Below are 18343 nucleotides of genomic sequence, written 5' to 3' on the forward strand. Positions count from 1 at the left end.
TCTGGTTTCACTTTGTCTCAGAGATTGTAGATTCATAAAATGTGATAGCTAGAAAGTGCCCCATGACTCACCCAGTTCAATTCCCTTACTTCAAAGAGGACATGGTGATTTCTAAAGCCCTAGAGGCAGGTTAGTCGTAAGGTCAGAATTAGAAATGAGATTTCTTGACTCCCCACTAAGGGCTGCTTAGTCCAAGACTAGGTAAGAGCTCTGACTGTTTACCTGGGTATTCCATAAAATGCTTTTCCTTATTTTAACCCCTCCACTATTTCAGTAGAAGGGACGGTATGGTGGCTATGCTATGCTGTTTAATGACATTTTACTCTATAGATGACATCATAACTCCCTTTTCCCAGTCTCCATGGCTTTGCATCCATGTGTCCTAGGGATCGTTTTTCTTGTCTTCCCTAAAAGACTGCACAATTCAGGATGACTTCTGGCTTACTTTTCCCAGGGCAGAACACAGGTGTTCCAGAATTTGTCACACAGCTCCTTCTTCGTGATGCAAGGGTGAGGTGTAGTTGCATTAAAAAAACAAAGACTTGAGGTGTCTGAACCAAGGTTCCTGAATTCCTTTATTTCTCATTGCAACAACAAGATAAACAAGTGTAATTCCCTGTTTAATGAATTACAAATGATAGCAAGCCCAGGAACCTTGAGCATATCTATAAGGTAAATAACACATTTTTCTTAGCATGGGCATCAGACTTAAAATCATCTGGAAACAGTCACTCCAGGCCCCAAATACCATGACTTATGTGCAAAATGCATTTATCATCCAAAGTACTTACAAATCTAAAAACAAAATATTTGAATTCAAATACTTTAAGCAAATTGGAAATACAAACAATACACCAAGAATCATCCTCAGCCACCTGTTCTCCAAGCAAAAGATCAAAAAACAAAACCATGAACAAAAATATTCCAAAAAAGAAAAGTTCATCCAGAAAGACTAGATGGCCCTCAAAATCACATCTCTTCTTCTGATTCTTGTTCTCGTTCAGTATTTTTCAGGAGTCCAACTTCTGAGGAGCAGAACCTCTTAAGTCGAGATTTAACCAACCTAAGGAGAATGAAAGGCATCTCATGTTATGCTGTCTAATAAAAACCCAGAGTAATGTGTATCTATAATACAGCAAACTGCAAATTATCTGTACAAATGGGAGAGGCAACTCAAAAAAAATCACTTTTATTTGACTTTGGAGCTACATGAAACCTTTTTGTGGACTAAAGCAGTGTATAAGTAAACAGATACAATATAGCTTGTATCATGTATGACATGATTGTTGAGTTCGTTGTCAGGAAATGCCTAATTATTCATAGCTTTGATCATTTCTGAAAGAAACAAGAGAATCTCTGGACTGCAGCAAGCCCAGAAGAAACCAAGCTCAGCTGAGAGCTTTTCCATCAAGTCCACACCTTGCTATGCATTACAAAAAGGAGCCCTCTCCTATAAAGGAAGTGCATGAAGACATCTCCTTCCCCGTGTCAAAACTCATGTCAGGTCTGTCCCAAATTGTGCCTTCAGAGGGGTGTTCTTGTGCAGGCCAGCATGCTCAACTGCATGTGATGGTCCATGTAGTGATCCATGATTAACTAAGAAGATGCAAGAAGTGACCTCCACCACTGTGATTGTTTTCATAGATTAAGAGATCTGTGGGTCTGGGGGAATCAGCAAAATAATTTTTGATACTGGGAGATATGAAGGTTCTTTGTGGCAGACTCTCCACTTCTCTGATGTAATAAGGACTAAGCAAAGCTTTCCCTGTGCATTATTATTCGTAAAGACATTGTACTATGACCATATCAAAAAAACATAGTTCAGTTCCAAAAATACATGGGAACACACACATTTGATACACCAAATCATCAAAATCATTATAATTTTGTGTTAAACTTCACCAACCTATCTGCATCTTTACCCTTATTTTCTTCTGCCTGTCTTCTTCTTCCAGTGAAGGTCTGGCCTGCCCCTATAAACATGTAATGACTTTACTTGTTCTCTGGATCTCACAAAAATATAAGCATCATAAAAGCAAAGACTTCACCTTATTTAGTGCCCTAATGCTAGCCAGAGTCTGGTACATAACAGTGGCTCAACACACATTTGATGAATCAATGACCTTTGGAACAATCTGCTAGGAGTTCATATCACTCACTTATTTGTAGAGGTTAATTCTCTTTCAACTCAGCATTAACTCCTCCAATAATACAACAAGCAAGTAGTAGTAATAAAAACTATTCACTCATCAAGAGCCAAAGAAACCAATCAAAATAATTTGCTTTGATTATTAACTGACTATTGATGTTGCTCCCAATGTCCTAGGCTCTTCAAGGCACTGTTTTCATGAAAGACTAATAGTCTCAAATAAGTTAAAGTCTGGGAAATGTTTGTGTCATTTTTTAAATTCACAAAGTTATCTTTACATTGTACAACCTCAATACATGTAAATGAAATGGATTGTTAATTCATTAATTAGATTCATTCTTGATGGCTCTTACGGAAAATAAAACAAAGACATGGCTACTTATTACAAATTAATTGTTAACACAGACCCTAGTGACCCCTCCTGTTTCCCACTCCTTCTTTCTGGGTTGTATTTGCTGTTGTGACAGCCACCAAGCTGGCGCATGTTCAGGTTCTATCTGTATCCTATAGCCCTAGGTATTGGCACATGCATAAATGGCCAGTGCAGACAGGTTAAAAGCTGGAAGGGTGAAGAAGAAGTGCAAATAATTGCCAGTTTCCAGAATGATACAAGTCCAGGATACTAAGGTCAGGATGTGTCTGAGTTTTTGCTCCCATATGTACTCTGCAATTAACAAGAGAAAGAGCAGAGGGTCCCCTGAAAATCCATCACCTGTGACTGAATTACAAACAACTTCACATTCAAACTCTGAAAAATAGATTGTCAAAACTGCTTATGATTATAGGACTGAATTAGCCTACATGTGACCTCACTGAAAGTCAGTACTGAATCTTCATGACATTTTGTAAGTTATTCCTTAAGTTTATATCAACATACCTCATAACATGAGCTCTTGGTCTTATATTTCCAAAGCAATATGAGAGCAAAACTGAAAAGCATCTGAAACATGATTTCCAAACAAATAAAGCCCATACTCATGTAACTGAGTAGATCTATTAAAACTGCAAATAAGTGTTTAATGAATACCTACTGCATGTTTGATGGCATGCCAAAAGCCATGTAAAATATGAAAAGGGTCTTTTCCTTAAAGTGATACAACCTAGCTAGCAGATAAGACTGGCTAATAGTAAAGATAGATCACAATTGTTAAAATGAGTAGTAGCGACTCAAGTACTATCCAAACTCATGAAGGGAAATGAGGGCTAGAATTATCACAGAAGTTTTCATAGAAGATATGGCATTTGATTTGGATATGCCAGGTAGAGGGGACTAAGTGGTCACAAAAGATAAAGGTGTCTGGAGGTGGGGAGTGTTGAGAAAATAAACATGGAGTTTCTGGTTTCTAGAAAGTTGTAAGTGAATAAGAGGAATCTGAAGCCTTTTGAAACAGGAAGAGACAGTAGTCTTCTTTTGGCCATGGAAGAGAGCTGACATGAGCTAGAGAGGCTCCTTGAATGTCGCCTTTATTCTTGGAGGCTGCCCAGCCCCTAAGGGGATGAGGCCCAGATGTCAGCCTAGAACAACAGGAAGAAGCAAAGTTTTACTTAGTGGCAGAGCCAGTCTTAACAGCACGCTTTGGGGGAATGATGTAGGACCAATAGAGATCAGTCAATGAGAAGCTAGAATCTCCCAGTACCCAAAAGCACTTAGACCTCTAGAAGGAGGTAACTACAGATCAAAGTAAGCTGACCAGGAGCCTAGCAGAGACATCTGGGAGTTACACAAGGAAATGGTTCCCTTACTAAGAGACTCAGCACCAAAGCTGCTTCAGCAGTGAAGCTCAAAAAAGCACAAAGAAGGAGGGGTGACCTGGGTAAGAAGAGTAGAAAGCTAGTTTCTGAAGATGCTGAGACCACACTGGGCCTAGAAGCAGCTACTGCATTTTATTTATCTAGAGAACCTACTAGATGTATACTGTCCAATATGGTAGTCACTATGCATATACAGATATTTAAATTAATTTAAATTAATGTGGCACTAGGCACATGTCAAGTGTTCAATAACCACATAATCAAGTAGTTCATGGCTACCAAATGAAAACTGCAGATATAGAACATTTAGATCAGTGCTGACGTCTGCAGAATTAAGTGTAGAGTCTGCATGCTTAATAGTTGGGATCAGCTAGACCCATTGTGATTTGGTATTAGCTACCTTAAAGATAGGAATCATGTTCAACTTTTTCTATTTCTTATTCTTCAAGATGAAGCTTAATTCTCAAATATGAGGAAGCCTCCTCTGGGCTCCAATAGTGCTTTGTTCTACTATTTCCACCAATTGCACTGTATCTAAATTGTCTGTTTCTCCCCATAGGGTCTATACTTTATGCATTTTTTGATACAGAAGGAGGAGGAGGAGGAGAACAAGAAAAATAACACAAAAAGAATAAGAACAACAAGAATAACCTCCACTGCACCCTCATTATGTCCTATGCATACATTTACACACATTTCTTATTTAGGTACTATTATTTTTCCCATTTTGCAAACAACAAAACTGAGACTTAATGTGGTTACATAATTTGCCCAAAGTCATACAGTTGATAGGTAGGAGAGCTAGGAATATGTGTTTTATCAATCTGTCTGTTATATTGCTCTTCGTTCATTGTGAAACATTGAATCAGAGTCTTTCTAAAAACAACTGAATCTTACTTTTAGAAATATTAGAGTAAATGTCAAGTTAATCACATACTCATATTTAATGGGAAACATAAATGTTGATCAAAATGTGACACCAAGCTTGTGAATTGCTAACATTAATGTACACATGGGCAAATGGAGGGCTCACTGCAGGTATGGAGAGGCCCATTTGGAAAAAGAAACAGCATATGCAAAGACACAAAGGCACAGAAAAGTGTTGAAGGGAGACACATAGGTCATAGGTCAGAGAGAGAGCTGAGACACTGTTGAGCGAGTCTAACTTTAAACCAGCATTTATTCTTTCAAGGGGGGATTTCTGGGTTTGCAGATAATTTTCTGCTACATTACCCTGTCTTGTGGAATACTAAAGAATGAAGTCCCCCTTTGAACTTAAGTTCAATACTTTTGAGTCTTGTTGGTCATATACCAAGGAATAGAGCTTCCATGAACAAAAAAGTCACTAACTTACCAAGTAACAAAGGCATAAATCACTCCAACAATGACAATGTGTAATGTGTAATGCCAACAAAAGCATGTGCTGAGAAACATAATGTTGTCATGATCCATTGAATCCCATGCAGGACCTCCACTAGGGGGATAAAGGACAAAACCAATCTGTAATTTAAAACAAAAAGCACATATTGAAAATAATCAATCACATTCCCAATGATAGCACATTTCAAAATGTTTGGTTCCAAGATTAATCTTAACTAAGACAACTCTAATTACCTGAGATGCTACAGATAGGTCATCAGGTTTCACTGCCTATTTAAGTAATACAGATAGTATCTACCAGGTCATAATTTCAAAAAAAACATTAAGGACATTTGAAGATGAATTTTTAAAATGTGGATAGTAATCATCTCTGTGGATTATGGACTTTCAGAGAATGTGCCAGGTTTCTAAGTTGTGCAATTTCACTCAGTTATTTCAAAATTAGAATACAAAAAGTTTTTAAAATAAATGCTCACAGATAACATTATATTCAATGATAAAAGACTGAAAGCTTTTCCCCTAAGATTAGCAACAAGATGAGAGTGTCTGATTCACCACTTCTATTCAACATTGTACTAAAAATTTTTAGCCAAAAATTAGTCACGAAAAATAAAGGGCACCCAGATTCTAAAGGAAGAAGTAAAACTTTCTACATTCACAGATGATATAATCTTATATAGAGAAAATCCTAAAGAATCCGTACACAAAAGAACTATTAGAGCTAATAAATGAATTCATCATACTTGCAGGACACAAAATCAACACACAAATTCAGTTGTACTTCTATACACATGCAATGAACAACCTAAAAATTATGCTAAGAAAACAATGTCAGGTGCCTGGGTGGCTCAGTTGGTTGGGCGTCCAACTTCGGCTCAGATCATGATCTCGCGGTCCGTGAGTTCGAGCCCCATGTCGGGCTCTGTGCTGACAGCTCAGAGCCTGGAGCCTGTTTCAGATTCTGTGTTTCTCTCTCTCTCTGACCTCCCATTCATGCTCTGTTTCTCTCTGTCTCAAAAATGAATAAACGTTAAAAAAAAAAGAAAAAAAAGAAAACAATGCCACTTATAATAGCATTGAAAAAAATAAAATACTTAGGAATAAATTTAATCAAGGAGGTTCAGGACTTGTACATTGAAAACTATATAAAACATTGTTGAGAGAAATCAAAGCCTAAACAAATGGAAATACATCCCATGTTCATGGACTGGATGATTTAAAATTATTAAGATGTCAATAACACCCAAAGCAATCTATAAACTCAATGCAATCCTTATCAAAATCCCAATGCTTTTTGTTGTTGTTGTTTTTACAGATATGGAAAGCTGATCCTAAAAATCATATGGAATTTTCAGGAACCATAAACAACCTCAAAAAAGAAAAAGTTGTAAGAATTACGAAGTTGTAAGAATTATGCTTTTTGATCTCAAGACTTACTACAAAAACTGCAATAATCAAAATAGGGTGGTACTGACATAATGATAGAAATATAGATCAATGAAATAGAATTGAGAGTTCAGAAATAAATCTATATGTCTGTAGAAAATTCATTTTGATAGGAGTGCCAAGGCCATTCAATGGGTAAATAATCGTCTCTTCAACAAATGGTGCTGGGACAACTGGATATCCACATACAAAAGGATGAATTTGGACCCTTACCTCACACCACATACAAAAATTAATTCAAAATTGGTCAAAGACTAAATATAAGAAGTAAAACCATAAAACTATTAGAAGAAAACATAGGAGGAATCTTCATGACCTGGGATTGCTGATGACTTCTTAGATATTACACTAAAAGTACAATCAACCTGGGGTGCCTGGGTGGCTCAGTCAGTTGGGCATCTGACTTCGGCTCAGGTCATGATCTCACAGTTTGTGAGCCCCACGTCAGGCTCTGTGCTGACAGCTCAGAGCCTGGAGCCTGCTTCAGATTCTGTGTCTTCCAGTCTCTCTGCCCCTCCCCCACTCACACTCTGTCTCTCTCTCCTTCAAAAATAAATAAACGTTAAAAATTTTTTTAAATAAAAGTACAATCAACCAAAGAAAAAATACATAAATTGAGCTTCACCAAAATTAAACTTTTGTATTTCAATTGACACTTTCAAGAAAATGAAAAGACAGGGGCCCCTGGGTGGTTCAGTCAGTTAAGTGTCCAACTCTTGATTTTGGCTCAGGTCATGATCTCAAGGTTCATGGGTTTCAGTCCCACATCAGGCTTGATGCTGATAGTGTGGAGCCTGCTTGGGATTATTTCTCTTCCTCTGTCTCTGTTCCTCCTCTGCTCATTCTCTCTGTCTCTCTCTCAAAATGGATAAATTAACTTAAAAAAAAAAAGAAAATGAGAAGACAGCCCATAGCATAGGATAAAATACTGCTGAATCATATACCTAAAAGAAGTCAATATCTAGAATGTATAAAGACCTAAAACTCAACAACGAAAAGACAAAAAAATATATTTTTTAAATGGGCAAAGGAGTTTAAGAGACATTTCTCCTAAAATAGGTATATAAATGGTCAATAAACTCATGAAAAAAATGATGAACATTGTTATTAGAGAAATGCAAATCAAAACCACAATGAGATACCCTTTCACACCCACTAGAATGGTAATAACACTAATAATGACAAGTGTTAGTAAAAATATGGAGAAATTGGATTCCTTATAAATTTCTGATAGGAATATAAAATGGTGTAGTCATTGTGGAAAACAATTTGACAGTTTCTCGAAAAGCTAAGTGTAGAATTAATTATCACATGCCATTCCTAAGTATATACCCAAAAGAACTGAAAAGAAGTATTCAAACAAAAACTTGTAAACAAATGTTCATAATAGTCAACAGTTGAAAACAACCCAAATGCCCATCAACTGATGATGAATTAAACAAAATATGTTATATCTATACAATGGAATATTATTAAGCTATGAAAAGTTATGATTCACTAATTCATGATACAACATAGATTAATCTTGAAAACATTATTTTAAGGGAAAGAAGCCAGATACAAAAAGTCACATATTGTATGATTCTGTTTACATGAAATATCCAGAATAGGTAAATCCATAGAAAGAAAAAGCAAATTAGTGATTATCAGGGGCTAGGAGGAGAATGAAAGAGAATGGCTGCTGAATGATTCCAAGGTTTCCTTCTGGAGTGATGAAAATGTTTTAGAACTACATAAAGGTGAGAGTTGCACAATATTGTGAATGTACTTACATGGCACTGAATTATACACTTTAAAATGGTTAATTCTATGTTATGTAAAGTTTATCCCAATAAAAAATAATATGATAGAGAAGATAGGTAGATGATGATGATGATGATGATAGATAGATAGATAGATGATAGATAGATAAACTTGGACAGATGATGGACAGATGGGGGGATAGAGGGATGGACATCTGTCAGATGCTAAAAAATTACAATAACAAGATACTTACATGGATAACTGGACAAATATCCACCGTATATTGGCTAACTAAATGTCAGTTATGCTGCTTGGGAGTTTTCCTTACAATGGCCCTGCAATGATGTATTATTATCCCATTTTGATGTACTATTATCTTCATCACCCAGATGAGAAAATTGGGTGGTTTTGTAATTTGCCCAGATTTACACATCTAATAAATGAAATCTTACAGGAACAAAAAAAGCATTTAATCCATAACATTGAGTGAAATTTTAATTCCATTTCTGTATGAAATTTCAAATAGCCTGAGTAAATCAGAAAAAAACAAGATTTGGGCCTTAATCACTTGTTCCCATTTCCCATTTTAAAGAATTCCCTTTAGTTGGAAAGAGAGTTACCATTTGTACCACTTGGTAGATGTACCATTATGTGTGGGGCACCTTAACTTCACTCATGCATGTAAACTTCATGATTATCTTCAGTCCTCATAATAACCCCAAGAAGAAGATATCATTATTCCCCTGCTTTTCATGCCCTCCTTTTGCAGCCACTAATGGAAGGTGATAGAGAAATTCTGTGTCAAGGAAGGGTCTTTTAGAGGACAGTTGAGTGTAATGAACTATGGACAAGTTCCACAATTCCTATTTGTCCCACCAATGTCCTTCCAGTGCCATGATCCATCTATCTCTGCTTGGGGAGTGATTTGCTATAGCTCCCAGAGGTAAGGGTTAGCAGCTGTTGTGGGTTAAACTGTGTCCTCCAAAAGGACATGTTGATGTCCCAATACTGGGTGTCTGTGAACGTGACCTTATTTGGAAATAGGGTTTTTTCAGATGTCATCAAGGTAAGATGAGGTCATACTGGATTAGAATTGGCCCTAAATCCAATGACTGGTGTCCTTATAATGGAAGGCCATGTGAAGACACAGGTACACAGAGACACACAGGTGTGACTATGGAGGCAGAGGTTGCAGTTATGCTGCCATAAGCTGAGGAATGTCAAGGATTGCTGACAACTCTCTAGGATAGTGGCATAGGACAGATTCTCCCTTTGGGTCCCCAAAAAGAAACCAATATGCTGACACCTTGATTTTTGGACTTCTGGCCTCCAGAACAGTGAAAGAATAACTTTCCATTGCTTTAAGTCATCCAGTCTTTGGGACTTTGTTTTTGCAGCCCTAAGAAACTAATACAGGAGCTGGAGTGCCTGGGTGGCTCAGTTGGTTGAGCGTCCGACTCGGTCTCGGCTCAGGTCATGATCTCACAGTTCGTGAATTCAAGCCCCATGTCGAGTCTGCACTGACAGCACAGAGCCTGCTTGAGATTCTGTCTCCTTCTCTCTCTGCTCCTCCCCTGCTTGCTCTCTATCTCTCTCAAAATAAAAATAAACTTAAAAAAAAAAAAGAGAAAGAAACTAATACAGGAGCTAAGACCAAAATAAGCAAAGAAGAATCACTTATCCTAAACCTGAAGCCTGGACACATTAGTGGTTTTTCATCCATCTTTCAAATCCCAACTCAACTTTACCTTCTGGTAAGGCATAGAATATACAGTATACACTCATGAGATAAACATGGTGGAACCAGACTTCAAGTCCAGGTCTGCCTGACCTAGAGTCTCATGGACTTCTCCTTCCATGCCATACTCACAATTGCTTTTTGGAGCACTCAAAATAAAACATCTCTTTAAGTCACCTTCATTGGTCATCACCAATCCTACCAGTCAAATGCTTAAAGAGAGACTTTGAGCACCTCTCACTGCCAATCTCATTGAGACCCTTATAGCCTGAAACTGAAAGCTACCATGAAGCCTATGAGTACAGTTAACTGATGTGATTATTGTGAAAGCCATAGAAACATTACCAAGTCATTTCAGGCTAAAAGCAAGTGAATTAGGAAAGCTGAAATACAAAGGCCAAAAGATGCCACAACTCATTAAATTTTCCTTTAAATATAGAATCAGCCATTACTCTTTCATTTAATATTCTAATTTGCTTCCTAATGTAAAATTTCAACAATAACAAAAAAATAGGTCTTAAAAAGAATTTTTTCTTGCTGTATCTTCTATGCCACTCCTGACCATCTGTTTTTGAGTAGTTTAAGCTTCATTAATATCACATTTAAAATGTAAATAATTATCTTCTCTAATATACAAGCCAGAGGCCCATTTCCGATAGGTTGGAGTTCGAATTTCCTATTGTTTTATATCTTATTCTCTAATCACTTCTTTCAACACTATTAGCTTTAAGCAAGTGTTTGATCCACTATATCAGACTTCAGACCACTACTGCTTTAGTTGGGTCTTTTTGATATCTTTGAATGAACTTTTGTCTTTCTTAAAGGCAAAACAAAGCTGAGTTTTACTTTGGGCTCAGTAATCTGGGAAGTCTTGGGGGGAGTCCTTGGGGCAATTAGTGGAGCTGGGTGATGAAATAGAAGTAACTGTTCAAAGTAATAGGAAGCAAACACAGCAGAAATGTCTTCCTCATTCCTGATGGTCTCTGTGCCTCAGCTCTGACAATGACGTGAGGGAACTTGGAAATGATATAGTGCAAAAGTGAGCCTTAGAAATACTCTCCCACAAAGAGTCTCAGAGAAATCATGATTCATGGAATGAATGGACTTTGAAGGGTATCTGTTTCTTTTTTAAATTGCATGACATGGATAGGTTTTTCAGAAAGCATATCTGACTAGAATGACATTCATGAAAGAAATCATTTTTAGAGGTTGGGAAGGGCGTTCCATCCAGGTTTGCCTATCACCCAATCATTCGTGTATGAGTTATAAAAAAAAAAAAATGCAGCCAATCTGAACATTTGCCTCATTTATTTCACATCTTCTTACAGGTCAAAGAGTCTACATGTGACAATGTGTCTATTTATTATTTATGTGCTAGTATTACCCATCTGTGGAGAAGTAGAGAGAGAAAAAGTATGGTGAAAAGCAAATCACAATGTCATATGATTAGCTTAAGACAATTTGGGCCATAAACCTTCATAACACCACAGAAAGCATCAAAATAAAAGCATAAAAATTCACCTAAGTCTCTAGACATTTTTGTTTTGGAGTCATCTGAGGATAGAGAGAGATACTATGGCTAAACCTTCATTTCCTGTCGGTGTGTGTGTTTGCACTGGTATTAAATGTTCATTTTTCTTTAAGCCTCTAAGCGTTATTTAGTCTGGCCACCAGGTAAAAAAAGAAACTAGTCTAGACATACTGATAGATGGAAAAGGTTTTTAAATAGTCACAGATTTACACCCCAAAATGTTAACCTCATAGCTCTTTCTTAGAAAAGCTTTTGGAAAAATATGAAAACATTATTTCTCTGCCAAAAGGGACAACATTAGGTCAGTCTATTCTCAGTTGTGACAGCCGATGCTTCCTCCCTCAAATCCTTAATGAGTCATTAATGATTAATGGAACACTAATCAGTTTCATTAATTCTGCTCTTATCTTTATTATTCCTTTTATTTACTTTTTACTTTCCTTGCGTTTCTTCTTTTGTTCTTACTTTCAACTTTCTTTACTTAGTTAGCTCTTTATCAAACTTGATTTAATAAATATATAGAGAATCCTGAACTCAATGAAGATAGAACATACTTTCTTTCAAATACATAGAACATTTACTACCACTGACATTGTTCCAAAGGAAGTTTCAATACAACGCATTTCAGAGTCAACACATTCTATGACTACAAAGCAATTAAATTGAAAATGAACGATAAAAATAAAAATAACATTTTTGGAAACTTAAAGGTGCACTCCTAGTTAACTCATAAATTAAAGAGGAAAGCACATGGAAAATGCAATATTCAAAGTTTCCCAAGAGTGAAAACTACCACACATCAAATCCTATGGGAGATGGCTACAGTAGTATGTAGAAGGAAATCTATAGCTGGAGATATATTTATTTTAAAACAAGAAAGACAGAAACAAAGTGAGCATTCAATAAAAAAAAACTAGAAAAGTATAAGCAGAATACAGCCTTATAACATTAAAGCAAAAACTGAAAATAAGGAGAAATTGACAAATCTAGAACTATCATTTGAAACTTTAGCAGACCACTATGAAATAGATCAATAAGACGAAAAGCAAACAGGAAGACAGAAAGTATACACAGTACAATTAGAGTTCCAAGAGCATGGCCTCACCTCTCATCTTGAGAGGAACCCTTTTATTTGCTCTTGATTCCACTGGTGCCCACAGTCCTGCCACTCAGCTCTACTCCCACTATACAGTGCTGTTCTGGTCTGGCCCACAAGGTAGGTGGCTTGCCCTGTTTCTGTCTGTGTTGTTCAATTGCAGCTAGGTTATTTTCTTATTTTTTATTTATTTTTTCTTCTTTTAGTTTCTTTTTTTATAGTATTTTTAAAATTTCATCTTTCATTATTATGTGTCTGGAGTAGAGGAGATACACTGACATATAAACTCACTGTGTCATCCTAACCACAAATTAGCTTTTTTGAAAATTTTAAAATTTATGTTTATTTTTGCCTAGGCAATGCATGCACATGGTAAAACATTCCAATCAGAAGATATAGAATTCATAATAGTTTTACATACCATTTTATTCAGCTTTTCAGCAAATGATAATTTAACAAAATGACTTGTATTTATAAACTGGTTAAATTCATCAGTTTCATCACATTACAGGATATTTGTTCCTCTATGTCATTTTTCCTTCAAAATACCCTTTGCATATAGCCCTTCTTTACCAGCCTCTGTTCCCCACAACCGTTCCACGCTCACCTATGCTTAAATATCACAGCTTTCCTATACCGTTTTGACCATGATGTATCCTTGTCACCACTTTCTTATCACTCCTCATATGAAATGCAAACCCCTGCAACAACCTCATCCCAAGTTCCTGCTCTCTGGCAACTAAACATCTCCTCTAAGAAGTCATCCCCAATTAAACCACATTCACCTTTCATCCCAGACTTTCTTTACATCTACATATGCATATTAGAGTACGATGTATCAGTCTCTATAAAATATACACTCACTGATTGGAATACATGTTTTTGACAACACACCAAGGTTAGGTAGTCAACAGAGTAAAATGGAAAGAGTCTAGGACCCACATTTAGATCTTTGTTCCATTATTGTGTGAGCCTGGGATAGTAACTTGGTCTCACTGAGTCATATCAGTAAATTGAGGATGATAATACCTAACTTCCAGGTCATTTTGAGGACAAAATGAAATAATATGTATGTAAAAAGTCCTCTAGAGTGGCTGGTTCATGGTTGTTTCTCAGTAAGTAATAGTTTCCTCTCTTTCCTGCCTTTCATATATTTCTCAAGCTTATGACCCATTACACTGTAAGCAGCTTCAGGATTAGAAACTGCTGCCAACAAAAAGCAATGGCTCAGAATTCCTACCTTAGAGACACTCAGGTATGTGATGAAGATGAACACATCCTACTTCCTTCCCCTCTGCTCCATCAGCACTCCCACCAGAACGCTGGGCTACTCAAAGAAATATCACCTCTCAAAGACTCACATTCTCTCTACAGTCAGCACATCAGAAGGAAGTCTCTAGGTTATAGAGCAAAATATCCCACCAAAGATTACAGATGGAAACACCAGGCACATTAACTGGAGGCCCCAACTCACCTGCCAGAACCAGCTTCCCTGAAGCAGGATAAAGGTCATCTGAAGAAGCTCCACAATGACATTGTTCCTTGCAAAGAACTCCAAGAAGCCTATCAGGGCTGCCACAAAGACAGCCAAGACCAGCAGCTGGTGCACAAAGATGTCCAGCATTTCCCGGCCATGAGTGTGGTTGTACAAGATAAAAGCTGATAGAGAGGGAAAAAACAGTTTGCCTTTTTCAATGAAACCAAGGGACACCACCATTTCTCTTTCTCTCTCTCTCTCTGTCTCTCTCTCTCTCAGTGACCCCACACACAGAATTTTACACACTCACATGTACATGCGCGCACACACACACACACACAAATCTGTCCAAAATAACAAGTGCTCTCCGTTTCCCACAATAATGGAACCCTCTAGCATTTTTGGAGTTATAATTAACTCTTAAGAATGGAAATCTAACACTCCTTTTCCCTTTACTAACCTTTATTTCCTCGTCTAATATATCATGACATTTTCAACTAACTATATTTCAAAGCATCTTGTATGCAGGAGGATGAAAAATAAGTGTGATGGGGGCAGGGGAGCAAGAGTCAGGGTGAATTCACAGATGAATGAGACAAATCCTTGCCTTAAGGAATTCAGTCCATTGGAGTAAACAAATAAATACACAAATCATAACAGTGGATTTTGATGGGTATGACAAGATGCTCTGGAAACTCCCAAGAAGCAGTAACTACCTATATGTTTTAATCCCATGAACAGATTTCAGCTTTATCTTCATGAGGAGGAAGAGATGTTCACTCAAAATATGGTAACACCCTGAGATAATGAGAATCATGCTGTTGGTTGTTGATGCCCATCTTTTAATTAGCCTTTGTTCTCAAAGAGGAGTTAGCAAAAGTCCTCATCTTCAGATGTAGGAAGGAAGGTGGACAGTTAGGAAATGATTGCCTCCCGATAATGTGGGGATTTTTTTTAGTCCTATAATCAATCTATTTCTTATAAATATAACAAATGAAAACAAATCACTGAACACTTGTTTTCGCTGTTGCCCTACACAGTAACAGGGACATCAACTGAACAAAAAATGTTTTTCATTAACTTCTCAAAAATAGGACCCCTTATTTTCATGTGACTGATTTTTTGACCCTACTTATTATGTAATGGTGGAGTTTTACTATATCAATATGAAAAACACTAATTAGTAGGTTAGCAAGTTGCTGTGAGTGGTCCCCTCACTTCAGGATATTCATGCTTTACTTAAGTTCAGTTTCATTTGTTAAAAATGGAAATAATGATAGTCTCCAGGATAATCTAGAGATAAATAACCATGGTAGGTGTTCTTTAAGAATGATGTAAAATGTGAATAAAGTACACTGAATGGTCATGCTTGTCCTATTGTGCTACATGAGTCAGTAAGGAAGGAAAAATCCTTGGCTTCCTGCATAGGACATCTGACTATTTCACCATGGCCCAGATGGCCTGGTTGATCAAGCTGGCACCAGGACACTAAAGGAATATTACTGTACAGGGCTAGACAAGTGTCCAATGATAATGAAAGGTACAGGAAAGTACTCACTTATACTTACCCTCAACAAATAAGGCATTCGACAACAGCAATTTGATTAAGGAAATGGGAAACGAATTGATGATAAACCTTAAGATGTTTGCCACGCCCACCAGCCCGAAGAAGAAATACATGGTGGAATGATGCCAGCTCAGGAGTTGGACCCACTGGCCCTTTTTATAGTTATATAAAGCCAAGTGGGGCCCTTCAGTAACAAACTGCTCTCCAAGCATGCCTGCAAAGGAACATATCACAGTTTTAGCAACCTTCTCCATAACTTCACAGAGAAAGCAGGAAGATAGGAGAGGTTAAGCCCATAGCTTAGTTGAGTGTCCTTTTATGATGCTGATTCTTCTTTCTTGGCTTTTTCCCAACAGCTAAGCACTGGTGCCTACGGCTGGTTTTAGAGGTTCAAATACTGGTTTGGATGATCAATTTGTAGTCAAAGATAACCAGTTTAGACAAACAGCTGTTTATTTCACATCTTCAAAGCCCATCATTTCAGTTCCCACTTAGTTCTGTGATCAGTTCCACTGATGGTCTTAGTTCCTATTGTCACCTAATGACTAGATAAATCCTGAACGATGTGGGGTTTGGATTTGTGAGCTCAGTCCTACAAAGGTCTATTACTTCCTTCTGATACATCTTACATCTTGGGGACTTGCCATGAAGGGGGGAGTTGTGCTTGATTCAGAATAAAAATGCTAGAGTTCAGCTTTTCCCCAATTAAGGATAACTGAGAAAACACAGATTATAGCACATGGTCTAGTCTGTAACACAAATAGTTAAACTTTCTTAAAGATGTTATGTTGTGTATTAACCTATGGAATTTGGCATGGCAATTCTTCCCGTTGGAAATGGTTGCTCTATAATTTGATGGCCATAGCAAAGACCTAGTGCCATGAATAAAGCATGAAGAAATACAAAGGAAAATGAGAACATATGCCTTTCACAAAGGAGAAGCTGCAGTGGAATTCTAAAAACACAGAAAATTTTCACAAAATCTTATAGTCAACGGAAAGGCTTTAGAATTTATCTGGCCTAACTTCCCTTTTCAATTTAGAAACCACACAAAAAAGGATGAAAGTGCATGAAGCAAGGTTTTCTTCAGCCTGATCTCTGTACAGTCCAACAGCAACAACTTATGATTGAAGCTTTCCCATAGTCACTTGATTATTTTGGTGCCATTTTGAAAAATGGTTTCTGATTTTCTGATAAATTTTACTCTTTAAGGCATCAGAGGGGCGCCTGGGTGGCGCAGTCGGTTAAGCGTCCGACTTCAGCCAGGTCACGATCTCGCGGTCCGTGAGTTCGAGCCCCGCGTCGGACTCTGGGCTGATGGCTCAGAGCCTGGAGCCTGTTTCCGGTTCTGTGTCTCCCTCTCTCTCTGCCCCTCCCCCATTCATGCTCTGTCTCTCTCTGTCCCAAAAATAAATAAACGTTGAAAAAAAAATTAAAAAAAAAAAAAGGCATCAGAATAAATTATATAAAATCATTTCATGGGCACCTGGTTTGATTCCAGCTCAGGTCATGACCCCAGAGTTGTGGGATCGAGCCCTGTATCAGGCTCTGTGCTGAGTGTGGAGCCTGCTTAAGATTCTCTCCCTCCCTCTCTCTCTCTCTCTCCCCCTCTGCCCCTTTCCCCTGCTTGTTCTCTCTTTCTCTCTCATAAAATAAAATAAAATAAAATAAAATAAAATAAAATAAAATAAAATAAAATAAAATAAAATAATTTCAGAGGTTCCAACTAATTCTATAAGGGAAACTCACCTTGAGTGGGCAGGCAAGTTAATTACTATGACCAACTCATTAAGGAATAGGCCTTTGTATAAACATGCAGTGTCCCCTTCTAACAAATTTTATCAGATACAAATTATAATAAGAATATGCATTCAGGGATATTTTTGAATAAAAAATTCATTTTAGCAATTTCTTGATTTGATAATTATCTCTTTGTGTGTAGAAATACCCAAAAGGAAAAAAACAGAACACAGAAATGGTCCACTCACCAGTTAAAGCCATACAAATTATTATAATTCCCTCCACAATATCCATTCGATGGAATAATGCTTTGGAACCAAGGTAGGAAGTCCGTTTGTGCTTTTTGCAGGCATACTTCAGAGTGCACTTTATGGTCCACCAAATACCCATGGTAATGAAGAAGGTTCCAGGGAGGGCATGACCTCTGAAACTCCCCATGTCTACCAAGATGAGAACATATAGAAGATGAAGACATTTTGTTTCCAAAATTTGACTAAAACATCACTTGTTCTCACAAAATACATGATTTTCAGATTATTATAGATACACCACTGAGTCAGAGAATTCAACATTACTGTCAACAGTAGTAGGTTCACTGCAATATCAACAATGCGAGTAAAAAGAAAAATTCATACTCCCTGAGCACTTACCTTTTGTGCTAGGCACTGTGTCAAGTGTTTAGCATGCAATCTCTACCCTAATTTTTACAACATACCACGAATGA

The 18343-nt window shown here is 37.3% G+C and overlaps 1 protein-coding gene across 1 annotated transcript; it reads right to left on the reverse strand.

The window, feature by feature from the left end:
• Positions 1 to 548: 548 nt before the first annotated feature.
• TMEM45A (transmembrane protein 45A) lies at positions 549 to 18057 on the reverse strand. The gene is made up of 5 exons (XM_047099392.1): positions 17868 to 18057; positions 15881 to 16093; positions 14310 to 14494; positions 5256 to 5401; positions 549 to 1063 (listed from the first exon to the last, which is right to left on the reverse strand). Exons 1-5 carry the CDS (start codon positions 18055 to 18057, stop codon positions 970 to 972), a joined length of 828 nt encoding a protein of 275 aa, XP_046955348.1. The 3' UTR covers positions 549 to 969.
• Positions 18058 to 18343: the final 286 nt, after the last annotated feature.

This window comes from Lynx rufus, unplaced genomic scaffold, assembly GCF_022079265.1.
Source record: "Lynx rufus isolate CCGP_SWC_20201006 ecotype Redwood Valley unplaced genomic scaffold, mLynRuf1.p SCAF_5, whole genome shotgun sequence".
Classification (NCBI taxonomy): domain Eukaryota; kingdom Metazoa; phylum Chordata; class Mammalia; order Carnivora; family Felidae; genus Lynx; species Lynx rufus.